This window comes from Hyla sarda, chromosome 13 (assembly GCF_029499605.1).
Source record: "Hyla sarda isolate aHylSar1 chromosome 13, aHylSar1.hap1, whole genome shotgun sequence".
In the NCBI taxonomy this organism is placed as follows: Eukaryota; Metazoa; Chordata; class Amphibia; order Anura; family Hylidae; genus Hyla; species Hyla sarda.
Window position 1 is genome coordinate 41,236 of NC_079201.1, and position 22,223 is coordinate 63,458.

Genomic DNA, 22,223 nt, shown 5'->3' on the forward strand with positions numbered 1-22,223 from the left:
ACTACATAGACCAGTATTATCTGCTGTACAGTAGACTGCCTCTCCTCTACATAGACCTGTATTCTAATCTGCTGTACAGTAGACTGCCTCTCCACTACATAGACATGTATTATCTGCTGTACAGTAGACTGCCTCTCCACTACATAGACCAGTATTATCTGCTGTACAGTAGACTGCCTCTCCTCTACATAGACCTGTATTCTTATCTGCTGTACAGTAGACTGCCTCTCCTCTACATAGACCTGTATTCTAATCTGCTGTACAGTAGACTGCCTCTCCACTACATAGACCAGTATTATCTGTTGTACAGTAGACTGCCTCTCCACTACATAGACCAGTATTATCTGCCGTACAGTAGACTGCCTCTCCCCTACATAGACCTGTATTCTTATCTGCTGTAAAGTAGACTGCCTCTCCACTACATAGACCAGTATTCTTATCTGCTGTACAGTAAACTGCCTCTCCACTACATAGACCAGTATTATCTGCTGTACAGTAGACTGCCTCTCCTCTACATAGACCTGTATTCTAATCTGCTGTACAGTAGACTGCCTCTCCACTACATAGACCTGTATTATCTGCTGTACAGTAGACTGCCTCTCCACTACATAGACCAGTATTATCTGTACAGTAGACTGCCTCTCCCCTACATAGACCAGTATTATCTGCTGTACAGTAGACTGCCTCTCCACTACATAGACCAGTATTATCTGCTGTACAGTAGACTGCCTCTCCCCTACATAGACCTGTATTCTTATCTGCTGTACAGTAGACTGCCTCTCCACTACATAGACCTGTATTCTTATCTGCTGTACAGTAGACTGCCTCTCCACTACATAGACCAGTATTATCTGCCGTACAGTAGACTGCCTCTCCACTACATAGACCAGTATTATTTGCTGTACAGTAGACTGCCTCTCCACTACATAGACCAGTATTCTTATCTGCTGTACAGTAAACTGCCTCTCCACTACATAGACCAGTATTATCTGCCGTACAGTAGACTGCCTCTCCACTACATAGACCAGTATTATCTGCTGTACAGTAGACTGCCTCTCCTCTACATAGACCTGTATTCTAATCTGCTGTACAGTAGACTGCCTCTCCACTACATAGACCAGTATTATCTGCTGTACAGTAGACTGCCTCTCCACTACATAGACCAGTATTATCTGCTGTACAGTAGACTGCCTCTCTACTACATAGACCAGTATTATCTGCTGTACAGTAGACTGCCTCTCCCCTACATAGACCAGTATTATCTGCTGTACAGTAGACTGCCTCTCCACTACCCTGGGGTAAGACCCCAACGGATACATTAATTTGTGAGAGGAGAATATCCATTTAACCGAACCATGAAGAGCAACGGAAAACCTACCATCATCCACATCAGCTTTTAATCCCCCCCCCCACCCCCAGTGGCAATAAATAAGTGATTAACATAACCCCCAATGATCAGCTGATTAGCATCCCCTTTATTATGTCACACACAACTGGTAGTGGCTGTGCTTGGTATTACAGATTAGTCCTAATAAAGTTGCAGTACCACTCACGGCCACTAGTGTGGCGCTACCCCTGCTCAGCCACTACCCATCAACCCCAGGGGGTTTCACTCTACATTACTTACCCCACACCAGGGACGGCTCTTCAGACACCCACCCGGATCCCTGGACACCACGCACAAGGTAAATCTGACCCTGAAGCTGCGCAAATAAAACCGCACAGTAATTTCTTGAATAATGTCACATTTTAATGTAAACATCAAATAATGTACCAAAATGTGTACTGGAAAAAAAAAAAAAAAAGAAAAAAAAATGGAAGCGAAACAATAAATTTAAAAAATATTTTTTTTTGATAATTTTTTTCTCTATTTTTTTTAATTTCATATTTTTTTTCCCCAATATCATTGAAGGCGGGGACGAGGAGGAGGAGGAGGTCAAAGCCGGATTACAAACATTAAAGCATGCATAGTGAAAAGAAACAAGAATCTTTACCAAATCCACACTGTTTGCTTCTTGTAAAATAGATATTAAATCTACTGGGCACCAACAGACCTAAAAACATTTTTATTCTTGTCATTCATGATCCGGTTACAAAAAGAAAAAAAAAAATTCTATCAAATCATCGCAACCAACACGCAAAGAGTCTGACATCGCTGGCCAGAAAAAGAAAACTGCAAAACTGATTTTTTTTTTTATATTTTAAGTTACATATTTTTTATTTCTTAAATTTTTTAATTTTTTTTTTTTAGTATGTTATATTTAGACTTTTTTCTGATTTTTTTTAACCTGTTTTCACACATTAAAAATGTGGACACATTATTCGGTACTGAAATCGGTGTTGTACGCCTATGTATCGCCTCGCAGAGGTATGCGTAGAGAGTAACAAACCCAAGCTAAGAGTACAAAAGAAAAAATAAATGAAATATTACAAAAAAAAAAAAAAATAGTAGTTTCTTTTTTTATTTTTTATTTTTTTTGCATCCAATTACTGTGTACAGGCAAAGTACATGCTAAAAAAAAAAAAAAAAAAAAATACAATAATAATAAAAAAAAAAATATATTTCGTATTTATCGCATAGGCCTTCCCCCTCCAATTTTTTTTTTTCCCTCTCAGATTAAAACTATTTGCTATACAATTTGCAGCTTGGTACCATCTGAAAAAATTAAAAAATGTTTCCAATAAATGTACAAATCCCATGATAAGGGAACGCAGCCTCTTTTATCACCATCTCTTATGACACAGGCTCCGCCCACTGCGGCTGTGCAAACACAGGAAAAAAAAATAAAAAATCCCAGTCAAAATTTTGTAGTTCGAGGCTAAAGAGCTTCTGTATTTATTTTCTAAAAAGGTCTCCCACATTGCTGACAAAACTAAAATTAATGGATGTTTTAGTAAGAAAAAAACAAAATAGTAAAACAAAATAAAAAAAACAAAAAAAATTATCTATAGCGAAAACCATTGAATGCATTAATTAATAGACTTTTTACAATAACTGGCTATTTCTGCTACAGAAACCCAGTATTGGATGCCAATGTCAATTGAATAAATGTAAAGACTACTTACATTTTATTTTCTCTTTAAATACAACTTTGACAAAATTTTAATATTTTTTTTTTCTTTTATTTATTTATTTTTTCTTTTTTTTTTGGGGGACTTTTTAATAATTATTTTTTTTATTTAAGTTTTTTTTCTTTCTGTAATTTTTTTTTTCCTTTAAAGATATATAGCCGAAGCTGATAAATGTAATGCAACATTTATGACACGTAAAAAAACTTGTTATACGTAAAACGGTCATAAGCCTGCCTCACTGTAAAATTTTGGGGGAAATAAACAAACCTTTCCTTTTTTAAAATTTTTTTTTTTTTTTTTTTAGTAGGGAGAGGTTTTTTTTTTTTTTTTCTCTGTAACAATTTTGCAGATTTAGCTGTACAGCTACAAACTGTTACTGGCGGATGTATATTCAAATTACTTAAATATACATTCGCATCATTTACATTTTTTTAATTTTTTTTTGACGTGTTTGCACCGATGTCTGTGTGTCCGCGACAAAGTATAATTTTGCAGAAAACATGCGATGATCGCTACCATCATTTTTGTAAAAATTGATTTTTCAGATTATAAATTAAAAATAATTTATATCGTAAATACGGAATAATCTGGATCATTGAGACTGAATCTGATTGCAAGATGGAAATTCTGAGTGCGCACAACGGCCGAAGATGCAAAGACAAAGGCGCAAAAACACTTTCTTTTTTTATGCACACACATAGAATAAAAATAAAACAAAAAAATAGGCAATATAGCTTAAAATTACAGTGAGGCTATAGTTTACTCAATAACCAAAGCTAAAACAGGGTTTTTCTACAAAATAACAAAAAAAAAAAATTATATATATATAAAAACAAAAACACAAAAAGGCAAAAAGTGAGGGGCGGGGTCTACTTAAAATAGGAATAGAAGCCATTGTTACCTGATGAACTCCCTAAGCTAAGTTCCTGAAATAAAGACAAGGGGTCGCTATTCTTTTTTGCCTGTTCGGGTGGGGGCTTGGGTTTAGGTGGGGCCCGCAGGGCACTAGCGTAAGACATGGTGGGCTTGTTGGCGCCAGCGTTCTGTGGGGCGGATCCGGTTCCGTTGGGTTCTACAATCTGTTTGTTGGGCATGAGGGGTGGGAACTGGCCCAGATGCTGCAGAACGTTGTAGTTGAAGGAGTTGGACATCTGCAGGTTCTCCGCCTTGAGATGGTCCTCAGGGGGTTTCACCATTTTCTGCGGAGCAACTAAAACCGAGAGAAGTCAATGATCAATATCAGAAAACGCAAGGTGAGATGAGTAGGATGGAATTTTTTATTTAAAAAAGTCATGATGTGAGGAATTTTTACTTTTTGAAAATTCAACTAAAATTTCCAACATTTTATCCATTTAAAAAAAGGAGTCTGAATTTTTAACAATTAATAGCACAAGGACGAAGTTTAAAATCTATAGGTGTTAACGTTTTGTTAAAAGAATAAACCTTTCTTTTAATTAAAAATACAAAATTGAACCCATGATTGGAAGAAGAATGTGAACTCTTTGAAATTTCAAACTGAAATTTCTAACATTTTATCAATTAAAAAAAAAATAAAAAAAAAGTCGATTTTTAATTTTTACAGCCCAATAATTAAGTTTAAAATCTAAATAAATTTTTTTTGTTCAAAAATAAACTTTTCTTTTTTTTACATTAATAGAAATTTAGAACTCATGATAGGAAGTATGTTAACTTTTTAAAACTCCAACTCTATTTTCTAACATTTTATCAAATAAAAAATAAAAATAAATGTGAGTATTAATAAAAAAAAAAAAATAAACAAGTTAAGAGCCCAATAATAAAAAGTTAAAAATCTATATAGTTTTTTTTATTAAAGAGTAAACTTTTTTTTTAATTAAAATTATAAAAATTTTGAAGTCATGATGGGAAAGTTAACTTTTTGAAAATTTCAACTCAAATTTCTAAACTATTATCAAAAAAAAAAAAAGAAAAAAGAAATTGAGTTTGAATTTTAAAGCGAGAGTTAACAGCCCAATAATGAAGTTTAAAATCTATGTAACAGTGATCGTAAACTGTTGGCTGTCCAGGCATGCTGGGAGTTGAAGTTTTGCAACATCTGAAGGGCCACAGTTTGAAACCACTGCTATATAAAAAGAAAAAAAAAAACTTTAAAGAAAAAAAATCACTTTTTTTAATATATAAATAAAAAATCCTAAAACTGTTTGATAATTTTTAAAAAGTAAAATTTAAAAACAAAAATGTTTAATATTTGTTAAAACTTTTTTTTGTTTAACTGTAAATTTGTAAGTTTGATAAAAAATAGTTGGAAGTTACTTTTGCACCCCCCCCCCCCCCAATTAAAGGGGTACACCAGCCTTAATACTTCTTATCTGATAAGATGTCTGATCTGATCCAGCTGCTGGGGACCCCCGCAATCTCTCATTGTGCACGCACCTTTGCGAGCTCTCCACAGGGTCACACGGGGGCGGAGTCTTGACGTCACGATACTCCGGCCCCGTGGTCGTCACATTACACACTCTAAGCCTCCAGCGCTGCAGAAAGCTCAAAAAGGTGGGTGCGCAATTACAGATTGCGTGGGTTCCCCGCGATCAGACATCTTATCCACTATCCTGTATTAGGGCCATAGTACCCCATTAAAAAACAACAAACAGATATGCCCTTAACCCCCATTGTAAGGTGATAAACCCGAAATGGAATAACCCCACCCCCTAGTATAACTCAAACCAAACGTAAAACCACGGCGGGCTGACGTACCTAACATGTCCCGGGGCGCTCCTGGTGGGTTGGCGCCATTGCACGGAATGTTCTGATACGGGACTGAGGAGGCGGCATTGACCCAGAGCTCGGGGGATGAATAGTTATATGAGGGGGGTTTGTTGGGGTCTTGGATTTCTTTACACTGACCGAGGGGTTCTTGACAAGCGGCTAATTCTTCTGAACCTGGGTGCGCCGAGCTGGCAGAGATTCTTCTTTGGTACAGCGGCCGGCCGGGTCCTCTTGGTTCATACTAAATAAGGAAAGAAATTTACATTTTTATTTTTGAAAAAAAAACAACATTGGCTGAGGAATAAAATAAAACACAAATCAGCTCTATTGTCACCATCCCTGAGAATTACCCTGAATTTTAGTCAAAAGTTTAGAACTATTCATACCCCAGAACAGTAGTGACAATCGGTAGGAACTGGGCATCTGGGGATCAGGCAGGCGAGTACAGGCATTTTCTCCAAAAATATTTATTTACTTATTTTTTATTACAGCCTGACCATAAAACAGAGAAATGCTGGATTAACCGTAAATAAAGAAAATAAATAAAAAAAAAGGTAGATGTATAAAAAAACAAGAACATTTTTATAAAGAAATAAACTAAATATAAAAATAAACTAAAAAACTTAAATATATATGTGTGTAGAGGTTTAAAACAACTAAAAATGTATAAAAAATAATAAAATAAAAAGGTGGAACATAAGAAAAGTAAAATAAAAGTAAAACTAATATGAAATAAAACAGAAGTAAAAATATAAAGAAAAAAATAAAGAAAAATTTACTTAAATTAAAAAAAAAAAACTTATACATTTTTTCAGTATTTAGTTTTTATCTTTTTTTTTTTTTTTTTTTACTTCTTACTTATTGTACTTTTTAATTCTATTCCATAGAAAAAGTTATATAATACACACTATGTATCTACAGTCATGGCCGTAAATGTTGTCCCCCCTGAAATGTTTCTATATAATGAAGTATTTCTCACAGGAAAGGATTGCAGGAACACAGGTTTTACTATACACATGTTTATTCCCTTTGTATATATATATATATATATATATATAGATCTCCTCTCCTCTGTGTATATATATATATATAGATCTCCTCTCCTCTGTATATATATATTGCAGGAACACAGGTTTTACTATACACATGTTTATTCCCTTTGTGTATATATATATATATATATAGATCTCCTCTCCTCTGTATATATATATATATATATATATATATATATATATATATATATATAGATCTCCTCTCCTCTGTATATATATATATTGCAGTAACACAGGTTTTACTATACACATGTTTATTCCCTTTGTGTATATATATATATATATATAGATCTCCTCTCCTCTGTATATATATATATATATATATATAGATCTCCTCTCCTCTGTATATATATATATATATATATATATATATATATATATATATATATATATATATATAGATCTGCTCTCCTCTGTATATATATATATATATATATATATATATATATATATATATATATAGATCTCCTCTCCTCTGTATATATATATATTGCAGTAACACAGGTTTTGCTATACACATGTTTATTCCCTTTGTGTATATATATATATATATATATATATATATATATATATATATAGATCTCCTCTCCTCTGTATATATATATTGCAGTAACACAGGTTTTGCTATACACATGTTTATTCCCTTTGTGTATATATATATATATATATATAGATCTCCTCTCCTCTGTGTATATATATATATATATATATATATATATATATATATAGATCTCCTCTCCTCTGTATATATATATATTGCAGTAACACAGGTTTTGCTATACACATGTTTATTCCCTTTGTGTATATATATATAGAGATCTCCTCTCCTCTGTATATATATATATATATATATATATATAGATCTCCTCTCCTCTGTATATATATATATTGCAGTAACACAGGTTTTGCTATACACATGTTTATTCCCTTTGTGTATATATATATATATATAGATCTCCTCTCCTCTGTGTATATATATATATATATATATATATATATATATATATATATAGATCTCCTCTCCTCTGTATATATATATATTGCAGTAACACAGGTTTTGCTATACACATGTTTATTCCCTTTGTATATATATATAGATCTCCTCTCCTCTGTATATATATATTGCAGTAACACAGGTTTTGCTATACACATGTTTATTCCCTTTGTATATATATATAGATCTCCTCTCCTCTGTATATATGTGTATATATATATATATATATATATATATATATATATATATATATATATTGCAGTAACACATATTTATTCCCTTTGTGTGTATTGGAACTAAACCAAAAAAGGAGGAAAAAAAGCTAATTGGACAAAATGTCACCAAACTCCAAAAATGGGCCGGACAAAATTATTGGCCCCTTTCAATATTGTGGATAAATAAGATTGTTTCAAGCATGTGATGTTCCTTTATACTCACCTGGGGCAAGTAACAGGTGTGGGCAATATAAAAATCACACCTGACAGCAGATAAAAAGGAGAGAAGTTCACTTAGTCTTTGCATTGTGTGTCTGTGTGTGTCACACTAAGCATGGACAACAGAAAGAGGAGAAGAGAACTGTCTGAGGACTTGGGAACCAAAATTGGGGGAAAATATCAACAATCTCCAGGTTACAAGTCCATCTCCAGAGATCTAGATTTGCCTTTGTCCCCAGTGCGCAACATTATCAAGAAGTTTACACCCCATGGCACTGTAGATAATCTCCCTGGGCGTGGACGGAACTGAAAAATTGATGAAAAGTGTCAATGCAGGATAGTCCAGATGGTGGATAAGCAGCCCCAAACAAGTTCCAAAGATATTCAAGCTGTCCTGCAGGCTCAGGGAGCATCAGTGTCAGCGCGAACTATTCGTCCACATTTATATGAAATGAAACGCTATGGAGGAGACCCAGGAGGACCCCACTATGGAGGAGACCCAGGAGGACCCCACTATGGAGGAGACCCAGGAGGACCCCACTATGGAGGAGACCCAGGAGGACCCCACTATGGAGGAGACCCAGGAGGACCCCACTATAGAGGAGACCCAGGAGGGACCCTGCTATGGAGGAGACCCAGGAGGGACCCTGCTATGGAGGAGACCCAGGAGGACCCCACTATGGAGGAGACCCAGGAGGACCCCACTATGGAGGAGACCCAGGAGGACCCCACTATGGAGGAGACCCAGGAGGACCCCACTATGGAGGAGACCCAGGAGGACCTCACTATGGAGGAGACCCAGGAGGACCCACTGCTGATACAGAGACATAAAAAGAAAGAGACTACATTTTACCAAAATGAACTTGAGTAACCAAAATCCTTCTGAGAAAACATCTTGTGGACAGATGAGACCAAGATAGAGCTTTTTGGTAAAGCAAATCATTCTACTGTTTACCGAAAACGGAATGAGGCCTACAAAGAAAAGAACACGGTACCTACAGTGACATATGGTGGAGGTCAATGATGTTTTGGGTTGTTTTGCTGCCTCTGGCACTGGGGGCCTTGAATGTGTACAAGACATCATGAAATCTGAGGATTCCCAATGGATTTTGGGTCACACTGTACAGCCCAGTGTCAGAAAGCTGGGTTTGTGTCCGAGATCTTGGGTCTTCCAGCAGGACAATGACCCCAAACATACGTCAAAAAGCCCCAGAAATGGCTGACAACAAAGCGCTGGAGAGTTCTGAAGTGTCAGCAATGAGTCCAGATCTAAATCCCATTGATCACCTGTGGAGAGATCTTATAATTACTGCTGGGAAAAGGCGCCGTCCAATAAGAGACCGGGAGCAGTTTGTAAAGGAAGAGTGGTCCAACATTCCGGCTGAGAGGTGTAAGAAGCTTATTGATGGTTATAGAAAGAGTGGTCCAACATTCCGGCTGAGAGGTGTAAGAAGCTTATTGATGGTTATAGGAAGAGTGGTCCAACATTCCGGCTGAGAGGTGTAAGAAGCTTATTGATGGTTATAGGAAGAGTGGTCCAACATTCCGGCTAAGAGGTGTAAGAAGCTTATTGATGGTTATAAGAAGACACTGATTTCACTTATATTTCCCAAAGGGTGTGCAATCAAATATTAAGTTAAGGGTGCCAGTAATTTTGTCCAGACCATTTTTGGAGTTTGGTGACATTATGTCCAATTTGCTTTTGTTCCAATAGACACAAAGGGAATAAACATGTGTTACTGCAATCCTTTTCTGTGAGAAATACTTCATTTTCTTGAAAATTTTCAGGGGTGCCAACATTTACGGCCATGACTGTAGACAGACACACTATTTCTCATAAATCCCAGCAGTACTGCATCATATATACAGGGGTGTGGAAAAAAAAAAAGAATACTTGTCCAAGGGACTAAAGCGGAACACAACCCACTTGTCCTGGTAGAAAAATGATAAAATATTCAGTAAATAGGGTCTTTATTAGTTTCTGCACTTTGTTTTTTCCTCCTCGTCCTATAACAGCCATAACTCTTATTTTTCCATCTACAGACCCATATGAGGCTTGTTTTTTGTGGGGCCAATTATACTTTGTAATGACACCTTTCATTTTTCCATAACTTATGCTCTGAAACAAAAATTTTAATTTGTGAGGTGAAATAGAAAAAAAAGCAAATTTGGGGTTTTTTGATTTTTCGCCATTCAACTTGTGGTCAAACTTACATATTATTTGATTAGTTTCTGCCATATTTTTATAATAATAATAATAATTCATAATAATAATTATTTATTTACTTTTTAAATAAAAAAAATCCCAGACACCTATAATATTTTTATTTTTCCGTACACTGGGCCGTATGATGGCTCATTTTTTGGGGGGGCCGTAGTATGCTGCTTGTATCGGTACCATCTTGGTATTGATCGGAACTTTTGAACACTTTTGTTTACTAAATTTTTTCTGGCATATGATGTTATACGAATACGCAATTCTGTGATTTAAACATTTTTTTTAATGTTCACGCCATTTACCGTACGGGATATAAAATGCTAGTTTTTAATAGTTCGACAATTACTCACACGCCAATACCAAATATGTTTATTTTTATTATGTTTACATATTTTTATATGGAAAAGGGGGGTGATATGAACTTTTAATATGGAAGGGGTTAATGGGTGTTTTTAAACTTTTATTAAACTTTTTTTTATTTATTTTTTAAGCACACTTTTTTAGGAGGAATCATTTAGATTCCTCATACAGATCAATGCAGTTCTATTGAACTCCATTGATCTGTTTTCATTTGGTTGAGGCTCAATCAAATGCAGATCTATGGGGACAGCCATGGATGCAGAGGTAAGCCCTCCAGCTACCTCCACAGAGGATCGCCCCCCCGCTATCGTGCTGTGGGACGGGTGGTTGCAATCCACCCCACTAGACCACCAGGGATGGTTAAAAGATCCTTTTAGACACTGCTGTCAACTTTGACAGTGGTGATCTAAAGGGCTAATAGCCGCCCGCTGCGATCGCCGCATGCCGGGCTATAACCGGCGGCCCCCAGCTACTGAAATCAGGCAGGAGCCGCCGAGTATCGAGCATGCTTGAGTCAGAAGCCTGTTCCATACACCCTGAGCACTGCATGAGGTGCAGACTTGCGTCCCATGCAAGTATGCGTCCGCTCATGCACCTTAGTTGGTTTGGCCTTGCTTGCCTGATACAGGGCTAAATCGATGAAAAATTCACCTGCCCGGCACCCGGAACTTCATGTCCTGGGCATCGGGCGATAGGATTTCCACATCACTGATAGATATATGTATATATATATATATCTATATATATATATATATATATATATATATATACATATATCTATATATATATATATATATATATCTATACACTATATCTCATATATCCCCTCAGTGTAGACACAGATCGTGGGTGACGTTACCGCAAAGTCAGCCATTTAGCAGCTTAGATACTAGTGCACATCTCTGCAGGGATTAAGCCTTAAAGGTGACGTAATATTGGGGGGGGGGGGGGGGGGTACAGCACAGGGAGCACAGGGCGACAGTGCCCACCTCCAGCGCACAGACCCTAATCTCTGTCTTCCATTACCGTATGTATGACACTAAGTCCCACTTTGATCTTGACTTTCAAAGGCAGAAGATTAGCGGAGCCGCAGCTCACCCCCCTCCACAGACATGGCGGACGTAGCGGTCAATAACCAAACATTCTGTATAATATCGGGGCAGACAGGAGAAGAGAAGGTCAGAGAGGAGAAGAGAAGGGCAGAGGGGAGAAGAGAAGGGCAGAGAGGAGAGAAGGTCAGAGAGGAGAAGAGAAGGGCAGAGGGGAGAAGAGAAGGTTAGAGGGGAGAAGAGAAGGGCAGAGAGGAGAAGAGAAGGGCAGAGAGGAGAGGAGAAGGGCAGAGAGGAGAGGAGAAGGGCAGAGAGGAGAGGAGAAGGGCAGAGAGGAGAGGAGAAGGGCAGAGAGGAGAGGAGAAGGGCAGAGAGGAGAGGAGAAGGGCAGAGAGGAGAGGAGAAGGGCAGAGAGGAGAGGAGAAGGGCAGAGAGGAGAGGAGAAGGGCAGAGGGGAGAAGAGAAGGTCAGAGAGGAGAAGAGAAGGTCAGAGAGGAGAAGAGAAGGGCAGAGAGGAGAAGAGAAGGGCAGAGAGGAGAGGAGAAGGGCAGAGAGGAGAGGAGAAGGGCAGAGAGGAGAAGAGAAGGGCAGAGGGGAGAAGAGAAGAGCAGAGGGGAGAAGAGAAGAGCAGAGAGGAGAAGGGCAGAGAGGAGAAGAGAAGGGCAGAGAGGAGAAGAGAAGGTCAGAGAGGAGAAGAGAAGGGCAGAGAGGAGAAGAGAAGGTCAGAGAGGAGAATAGAAGGTCAGAGAGGAGAATAGAAGGTCAGAGAGGAAAAGAGAAGGTCAGAGGGGAAAAGAGAAGGGAAGAGAAGGGAAGAGAGGAGAAGAGAAGGGAAGAGAGGAGAAGAGAAGGGAAGAGAGGAGAAGAGAAGGTCAGAGAGGAGAAGAGAAGGGCAGAGAGGAGAAGGGCAGAGAGGAGAAGAGAAGGGCAGAGAGGAGAAGAGAAGGTCAGAGAGGAGAAGAGAAGGGCAGAGAGGAGAAGAGAAGGTCAGAGAGGAGAATAGAAGGTCAGAGAGGAGAATAGAAGGTCAGAGAGGAAAAGAGAAGGTCAGAGGGGAGAAGAGAAGGGAAGAGAAGGGAAGAGAGGAGAAGAGAAGGGAAGAGAGGAGAAGAGAAGGGAAGAGAGGAGAAGAGAAGGTCAGAGAGGAGAAGAGAAGGTCAGAGAGGAGAAGAGAAGGTCAGAGAGGAGAAGAGAAGGTCAGAGAGGAGAAGAGAAGGTCAGAGAGGAGAAGAGAAGGTCAGAGAGGAGAAGAGAAGGTCAGAGAGGAGAAGAGAAGGTCAGAGAGGAGAAGAGAAGGTCAGAGAGGAGAAGAGAAGGGCAGAGAGGAGAAGAGAAGGTCAGAGAGGAGAAGAGAAGGTCAGAGAGGAGAAGAGAAGGTCAGAGAGGAGAAGAGAAGGTCAGAGAGGAGAAGAGAAGGTCAGAGAGGAGAAGAGAAGGGCAGAGAAGGGCCGAAAGGAGAAGAGAAGGGCAGAGAAGAAAAGAGAAGGTCAGAGAGGAGAAGAGAAGGGCCGAAAGGAGAAGAGAAGGTCAGAGATGAGAAGAGAAGGTCAGAGAGGAGAAGAGAAGGGCCGAAAGGAGAAGAGAAGGTCAGAGAGGAGAAGAGAAGGTCAGAGAGCAGAAGAGAAGGTCAGAGAGGAGAAGAGAAGGTCAGAGAGGAGAAGAGAAGGTCAGAGGAGAGAAGAGAAGGGCAGAGAGGAGACATTATACATCCCCGGGTGACCAGGGACTGAGCACTGTACATAACACCGGGTGACCAGGGACTGAGCACTGTACATAACACCGGGTGACCAGGGACTGAGCACTGTACATAACACCGGGTGACCAGGGACTGAGCACTGTACATAATACCGGGTGACCAGGGACTGAGCACTGTACACATAACACCGGGTGACCAGGGACTGAGCACTGTACACATAACACCGGGTGACTAGGGACTGAGCACTGTACATAACACCGGGTGACCAGGGACTGAGCACTGTACATAATACCGGGTGACCAGGGACTGAGCACTGTACATAACACCGGGTGACTAGGGACTGAGCACTGTACATAATACCGGGTGACCAGGGACTGAGCACTGTACATAATACCGGGTGACCAGGAACTGAGCACTGTACATAACACCGGGTGACCAGGGACTGAGCACTGTACATAATACCGGGTGACCAGGGACTGAGCACTGTACATAACACCGGGTGACCAGGGACTGAGCACTGTACATAATACCGGGTGACCAGGGACTGAGCACTGTACATAACACCGGGTGACCAGGGACTGAGCACTGTACATAACACCGGGTGACCAGGGACTGAGCACTGTACACATAACACCGGGTGACCAGGGACTGAGCACTGTACACAACACCGGGTGACCAGGGACTGAGCACTGTACATAACACCGGGTGACCAGGGACTGAGCACTGTACATAATACCGGGTGACCAGGGACTGAGCACTGTACATAACACCGGGTGACCAGGGACTGAGCACTGTACATAATACCGGGTGACCAGGGACTGAGCACTGTACATAATACCGGGTGACCAGGGACTGAGCACTGTACATAATACCGGGTGACTAGGGACTGAGCACTGTACATAACACCGGGTGACCAGGGACTGAGCACTGTACACATAACACCGGGTGACCAGGGACTGAGCACTGTACACATAACACCGGGTGACCAGGGACTGAGCACTGTACATAACACCGGGTGACTAGGGACTGAGCACTGTACATAACACCGGGTGACCAGGGACTGAGCACTGTACATAATACCGGGTGACCAGGGACTGAGCACTGTACATAACACCGGGTGACTAGGGACTGAGCACTGTACATAACACCGGGTGACCAGGGACTGAGCACTGTACATAATACCGGGTGACCAGGGACTGAGCACTGTACATAACACCGGGTGACCAGGGACTGAGCACTGTACATAATACCGGGTGTCCAGGGACTGAGCACTGTACATAACACCGGGTGACCAGGGACTGAGCACTGTACATAATACCGGGTGACCAGGGACTGAGCACTGTACATAACACCGGGTGACCAGGGACTGAGCACTGTACATAACACCGGGTGACCAGGGACTGAGCACTGTACACATAACACCGGGTGACCAGGGACTGAGCACTGTACACAACACCGGGTGACCAGGGACTGAGCACTGTACATAACACCGGGTGACCAGGGACTGAGCACTGTACATAACACCGGGTGACCAGGGACTGAGCACTGTACATAACACCGGGTGACCAGGGACTGAGCACTGTACATAACACCGGATGACCAGGGACTGAGCACTGTACATAACACCGGGTGACCAGGGACTGAGCACTGTACATAACACTGGGTGACCAGGGACTGAGCACTGTACATAATACCGGGTGACCAGGGACTGAGCACTGTACATAATACCGGGTGACCAGGGACTGAGCACTGTACATAACACTGGGTGACCAGGGACTGAGCACTGTTTATAGCACTGGGTAATTCTGGGCACTCTCAGTATATAACATATGAACCCCCACATGTCCCCATTGGTCACTTACCTCTTCTAGATTGTGGAGTGAAGAGGCGGAGACTGCGCGGGAGGCGGTGGGGTGAAATGTTTCCTGCCCAGTGGGGGGCTGGTGGTTCTGTACATGGATGAAGGGGTTATGCGGGGGTCTGTGCTGTAGAGGGGGCATACCGTAATGAAAGCCCTGCCCCATTAATGGATTCTGCTGCAGGTTGGCGTAGGCCCAGGACCCATCGTGTTGCAGGTATTTCATTGGTGGAGGGGGCGTCATGTGTTCTGAGGGCATGGTATAGGGGCTGTTGTACACGTTGGCCACGTGCTGCGGGAAGGCGGGGTTGTTACTTATGTCCATGTCTCGGCTGTTGTCGCTGAAGTTGGGGAAGTGTCCGCTGTGGTTGGAGGAGGGGGAAGCGAGTGCTGGTGGGCTCCGGGGCTGCACCTGTCTGTACTGTAACAATCTGGACTGGGGAGGGGGCATCTCAGGGACATCTCGACTATCGCCGCCCTGCTGCTCGTGCTGAGAAAGTTCCCGAAGAAACTCCTGGAACCTGGAGGAAGAGAAACACCCTGAGTGAACACCGCCATCATCTGCTGATTAACCTGTGAGGCGCTGAACTGCAGATAGAAATCCAAAACCAAAATCTAGTTACACATAACTTCGGGGCATTAAAGGGATACTCCGGAGAATTATTATTTTTTTAAATCAACTGGTGCCAAAAAGTTCTACAAATTTGTAACTTACTCCTATGTATATATCTTTATCCTTCCAGTACTGTTCAGCTGCTGTATGCTCCACAGGAAGTTGTGTAGTTCTTTCCAGTCTGACCACAGTGCTCTTTGCTGACACAACTGTCCATGTCAAGAACTGTCCAGAGCAGGAGAGGTTTTCTATGGGGATTTGCTCCAGTTACTCAGGACAGTTCTTGACATGGACAGAGGTGGCAGCAGAGAGCACTGCGGTCAAACTGGAAAGAACTACACAACTTCCTGTGAAGCATACTGCAGCTGATAAGTACTGGAAGGATTAAGATTTTTATATAGAAGTAATTTACAAATCCGTGTAACTTTTTGCCACCAGGTAAGGTTGAAATTTTTTTATTCCTCTGGACTAACCCTTTAAATCTATTTTAACCCCTTAGTGGCAGAATTTTTGAGCTTTCAGGGAGATATCCCACAATTATTATGATTATATAAGGAGATAAGGTGTTAATGAATTCACACAGAGAGCTGCCCTAATAGGTGTAAAGCATTGGCGGGCCTGGACGTCTCTGTTAGGCCTCCATAGCAAACAATGGCACCATCACATTAAAGGGGTGCTCCACCCAAAGGATAGGGGATAAGATGTCCGTGGGAGTCTCGTCGCTGGGGTGCGTCCCTGCGACATCCGGGTGCAGTGCTGGAGGCTTGTGAAGTCACGGTCACGCCCGCTCGTGACATCGTGGCCATGCCCCCTCAATGCAAGTCTATGGGAGGGGGTGTGGCCGTGACGTCACAAGCCTCCGCCCCGCATCGCCAGTCATCCGGCACAGAGCCAAGTTCACTCTGTGCACCGGATGTCTGGGGTGCCGCAGCCTAGATCGCGAAGGTCCCCAGTGCTTTGGATAAGAGATAAGATGTCTAGGGGCGGAGTACCCCTTTAAGGCTATCTTCACACAGTGGAATTCTGCCAAAAATTCCACCAAAATTTACTGCCCATTTAATTTGATGGGATTCCGCTGTCCAATGCATATAGCGGGATACTTCCGCCACGGAAATTCTGCATTCCACAAAATTTAAAATTCTTTAACCCCTTAATGACAACAGATGTATCTTTAAATCCACTGCCAGCTCTTGCTGTATGAAGCGCATTCAGGAGCGGAGCACACTACATTCCCGGTTGCTATGAGTAACCAGGATCCATGGCTAATGCAGAACATCACCGATTGGGCCGCAGCTTGACATTAACCCTTGAGATGCCACAATCAAAGTTAATTGCAGGATTTAAAATGGGAAAATTCCATTGCTGGTAGCTCAGTGTAGCTGATCAGGACACTCGCGCCAAAATCACTCCAACGCTCCAGTCAGCCATGGAAGCCAATATTAAAAAACATGAATTAACCCTTCCCTACAAAAAACTTCCATAATTATAATTTTTTTTAAATATATATAAAAATGTAATAAAAAAATAAACATGTGGTATCACCGTGTACACAAATGTCCAAAATATAAAAATATAACATTAAACCGCACAGTCAATGGCGAATGAGTTAAAAAAAAGAAAATACACCAGAAAATAATTTATAAAAAGTAATCAAAAAAGGTCCAACAGAACAAAAAACGGAGCCAATAAAAACTACAGATAACGGCGCAAAAAATGAGCCTCATACAGCCGCGAATATGGAAGAATAATCGAGTTATGGTAGTCAGGAGGAGACACTTTACAACATACCAGCGTTCGTACAATAAGCTATCATTTTTTAGTAGTAAAATAAAACAAAATCCATATAATCCGAGCATCGTTTTAATCGTACGGACCCACGGAATAAAGAGGAGTCATGGTTACCGAAAAGTGCACTGGGTAGAAACAGAAGCCCCAAAAAATGCCAAAATGGCATTTTTTTTTTCAATTTCGCCCCACAAATTTATTTATATTTTTTGTTTTAAAGTAGATTTGGTGATGTCATTACAAATTTAAGGGTTAAAGATTTTTAGGAAGTGAGGAGATAAAAAAAAGTAATCCCTGTGTCGATAAGGGGTTAAATTTTGCAGAATTGCAGACAGAATCCCACTGAAGTCAATGAAGCTTGGAATCACTTAGATGCAGTGGTCACAATTAATCGTGGCATCTAAAGGGTTAAACTCTCTCCTATCTCAGCAGGATCAGGGCACAGTGACCATGTGATCGGCCCGTCCTAATCCTAACGGGCTGAAGGGCCCTAAAGACAAGTACCTGTGCCCCCCAACATACCGGGAATAGGTGATCTCCGGCTCCTCCTCTCCGCTATTTGGGATCTTCCAGTTAGGCCGGATGAGCTGCTGCTGGGCCAGACCCATTGCTTGTAGATGGGGGTGGTGCGGGTAGGTTAGGTTGGCCTGGCTCAGGTAGGCGTTATGCTCGTTCCATTGCTGTATCCTGGTCTGCTGCTGCCTCAGCGTCTCCAGCGCCACGTTATTGTGTAGACGATCTGCAACCGATGACAGGAAACACTATAGTATCTATCAGGAACGCACAATGTTACGCGGGGGAGGGGTGAAGAATGTGACTGAGGGGGGGGGGGGTGACATGGGGGGCGGCATATGTTACATGGGGGGGCGAATGTTACATGGAGGGGGAGTGAGTGACATGGGGGGCGGCGAATGTGATGTGTGGGGGGGTGGAAAATGTGACATGGGGGGGGGGGGCAAACGTGACGTGGGGGAACGTGACGTGGAGGGGGGGGGGGGGGGCAAACGTGCCGTGGGGGGAAGGGGGAACGTGCCGTGGGGGGAAGGGGGAAGGGGGAATGTGCCGTGGGGGGAAGGGGGAACGTACCGTGGGGGGGAAGGGGGAACGTGCCGTGGGGGGGAAGGGGGAACGTGCCGTGGGGGGGAAGGGGGAACGTGCCGTGGGGGGGAAGGGGGAACGTGCCGTGGGGGGGAAGGGGGAACGTGCCGTGGGGGAAGGGGGAACGTGCCGTGGGGGAAGGGGGAACGTGCCGTGGGGGAAGGGGGAACGCGCCGTGGGGGAAGGGGGAACGCGCCGTGGGGGAAGGGGGAACGCGCCGTGGGGGAAGGGGGAACGCGCCGTGGGGGAAGGGGGAACGCGCCGTGGGGGAAGGGGGAACGCGCCGTGGGGGAAGGGGGAACGCGCCGTGGGGGAAGGGGGAACGCGCCGTGGGGGAAGGGGGAACGCGCCGTGGGGGAAGGGGGAACGCGACGTGGGGGAAGGGGAACGCGACGTGGGGGAAGGGGAACGCGACGTGGGGGAAGGGGAACGCGACGTGGGGGAAGGGGAACGCGACGTGGGGGAAGGGGAACGCGACGTGGGGGAAGGGGAACGCGACGTGGGGGAAGGGGAACGCGACGTGGGGGAAGGGGAACGCGACGTGGGGGAAGGGGAACGTGACATGAAATAGGGGGTGTTAAATAGGGGGACATGTGAAATGGGGGATAGAAGTTAAATGGGGGGGGATTTCACCAATTGTTATATTACAATATTTACCTATATATTCACGATCACATCCTATCCCCTGGTGTGTGTATATCCTCCCCCATATATATTCACAATCACATCCTATCCCCTGGTGTGTGTATATCCTCCCCCATATATATTCACACTCACATCCTATCCCCTGGTGTGTGTATACCCTCCCCATATATATTCACAATCACATCCTATCCCCTGGTGTGTGTATATCCTCCCCCATATATATTCACAATCACATCCTATCCCCTGGTGTGTGTATATCCTCCCCATATATATTCACAATCACATCCTATCCCCTGGTGTGTGTATATCCTCCCCCATATATATTCACAATCACATCCTATCCCCTGGTGTGTGTATACCCTCCCCATATATATTCACAATCACATCTTATCCCCTGGTGTGTATATCCTCCCCCATATATATTCACAATCACATCCTATCCCCTGGTGTGTGTATACCCTCCCCATATATATTCACAATCGCATCTTATCCCCTGGTGTGTGTATATCCTCCCCCATATATATATTCACAATCACATCCTATCCCCTGGTGTGTGTATATCCTCCCCCATATATATTCACAATCACATCCTATCCCCTGGTGTGTGTATACCCTCCCCATATATATTCACACTCACATCCTATCCCCTGGTGTGTGTATACCCTCCCCATATATATTCACAATCACATCCTATCCCCTGGTGTGTGTATATCCTCCCCCATTTATTTTCACAATCACATCCTATCCCCTGGTGTGTGTATATCCTGCCCCATATATATTCACAATCACATCCTATCCCCTGGTGTGTGTATATCCTCCCCCATATATATTCACAATCACATCCTATCCCCTGGTGTGTGTATACCCTCCCCATATATATTCACACTCACATCCTATCCCCTGGTGTGTGTATACCCTCCCCATATATATTCACAATCACATCCTATCCCCTGGTGTGTGTATATCCTCCCCCATTTATTTTCACAATCACATCCTATCCCCTGGTGTGTGTATATCCTGCCCCATATATATTCACAATCACATCCTATCCCCTGGTGTGTGTATATCCTTCCCATATATATTCACACACACATCCTATCCCCTGGTGTGTGTATATCCTCCCCATATATATTCACAATCACATCCTATCCCCTGGTGTGTGTGTGTATATATGTCATCAGATTCTATCCCCTCCCCCCTGACTACTCACCTAGAGCCTCCCCGGCGCTCATGGCCTGAGGCCCGTCCTCCATGTAGGTGTTGAGGTGCGATGACAATAACTGACTATTATGGGTGACAGAGCGCAGCGGGTTATTGACGTCCTGCAGAATGGTCTGTGGCGGCGGTGGCGGCTGCTCCGGGATCATCCCGTCCACACTGGGCGATGGCGGCCGGTGGGGGATGGGGTTATTGAAGAAGGACTGGCTGGGGTTGGCCTGGAAGGCGGGGGACAGCTGTGAGGCCTGCGGGGGAGGCTGCTGCATTAGATGGTTATGCTGCGGGATGACGGGCCCCTGCGGGGGAGGGGGGATCTGGTTCTGCAGATCAGACAGATGGTTCTGCTGGGACAGGAGGTTCTGCTGCTGCTGGAGGGTGAACTGCGGCCGCTGGAGGGGGGACACGTGTGGGAAGTGACGGCTTGGCATGGGGTACTGCGGGTGCGGGGGCGTCAGGTGGATGTTCATCGGCCTCTGATTGGGATTATCTTTGCGGTGATATTTCGGGGTGGGGAAGGCCAGGTTGGCTCGGGACTCCGGACTCCGCGTTTGTGCATTTGGGTCCAAGTCAACCTGGAAAACATAAGAATATCAATCAGTTCCCGATCCCTCATGATCAAACTCTGTATGGGGGTGGGGTGAGAGGACACGGGGCGTGCACGCCTATAAAACCCCGCCCCTCCACAGTCACATGATGCACAGGACATTACCGCTTTGCAGTCCAGGGGCTTCTTCTCGGGGGTCCGCAGCTTATTCATCTCAGCGGATGGATTGTTCTCGCTTTTACCTGGAGCGGAGGATGGGGAGGACATGTTATATAGAGGATCCCTGTGACTGGCACTGTATACGGGGGCTCCCTGTGACTGGCACTGTATACGGGGGTTTCCTGTGACTGGCACTGTATATAGGGGGTTTCCTGTGACTGGCACTGTATATAGGGGGGTTTCCTGTGACTAGCACTGTATATAGGGGTTTCCTGTGACTAGCAGTGTATATAGGGGGGTTTCCTGTGACTAGCAGTGTATATAGGGGGGTTTCCTGTGATTAGCACTGTATATAGGGGGGTTTCCTGTGACTGGCACTGTATATAGGGGGGTTTCCTGTGACTGGCACTGTATAAAGGGGGGTTTCCTGTGACTAGCACTGTATATAGGGGGGTTTCCTGTGATTAGCACTGTATATAGGGGGGTTTCCTGTGATTAGCACTGTATATAGGGGGGTTTCCTGTGATTAGCACTGTATATAGGGGGGTTTCCTGTGACTAGCACTGTATATAGGAGGTTTCCTGTGATTAGCACTGTATATAGGGGGGTTTCCTGTGATTAGCACTGTATATAGGAGGTTTCCTGTGACTAGCACTGTATATAGGGGGGTTTCCTGTGACTAG

At 43.2% G+C, this 22,223-nt stretch overlaps 1 protein-coding gene across 1 annotated transcript in view; it reads right to left on the reverse strand.

The window, feature by feature from the left end:
• Window positions 1–1,781: 1,781 nt before the first annotated feature.
• HELZ (helicase with zinc finger) overlaps window positions 1,782–22,223 on the reverse strand; it is a 111,172-nt gene continuing 90,730 nt past the window's right edge. Inside the window, exons 21-26 of the mRNA XM_056550346.1 lie at window positions 21,547–21,623; window positions 20,830–21,409; window positions 18,399–18,615; window positions 15,483–15,999; window positions 5,806–6,058; window positions 1,782–4,282 (exon numbers count right to left, since the gene is read on the reverse strand). Of these exons, the coding sequence (XP_056406321.1) occupies window positions 3,942–4,282; window positions 5,806–6,058; window positions 15,483–15,999; window positions 18,399–18,615; window positions 20,830–21,409; window positions 21,547–21,623 (1,985 nt within the window). The 3' untranslated portion in view covers window positions 1,782–3,941. The remainder of the gene's footprint in view (window positions 4,283–5,805; window positions 6,059–15,482; window positions 16,000–18,398; window positions 18,616–20,829; window positions 21,410–21,546; window positions 21,624–22,223) is intronic.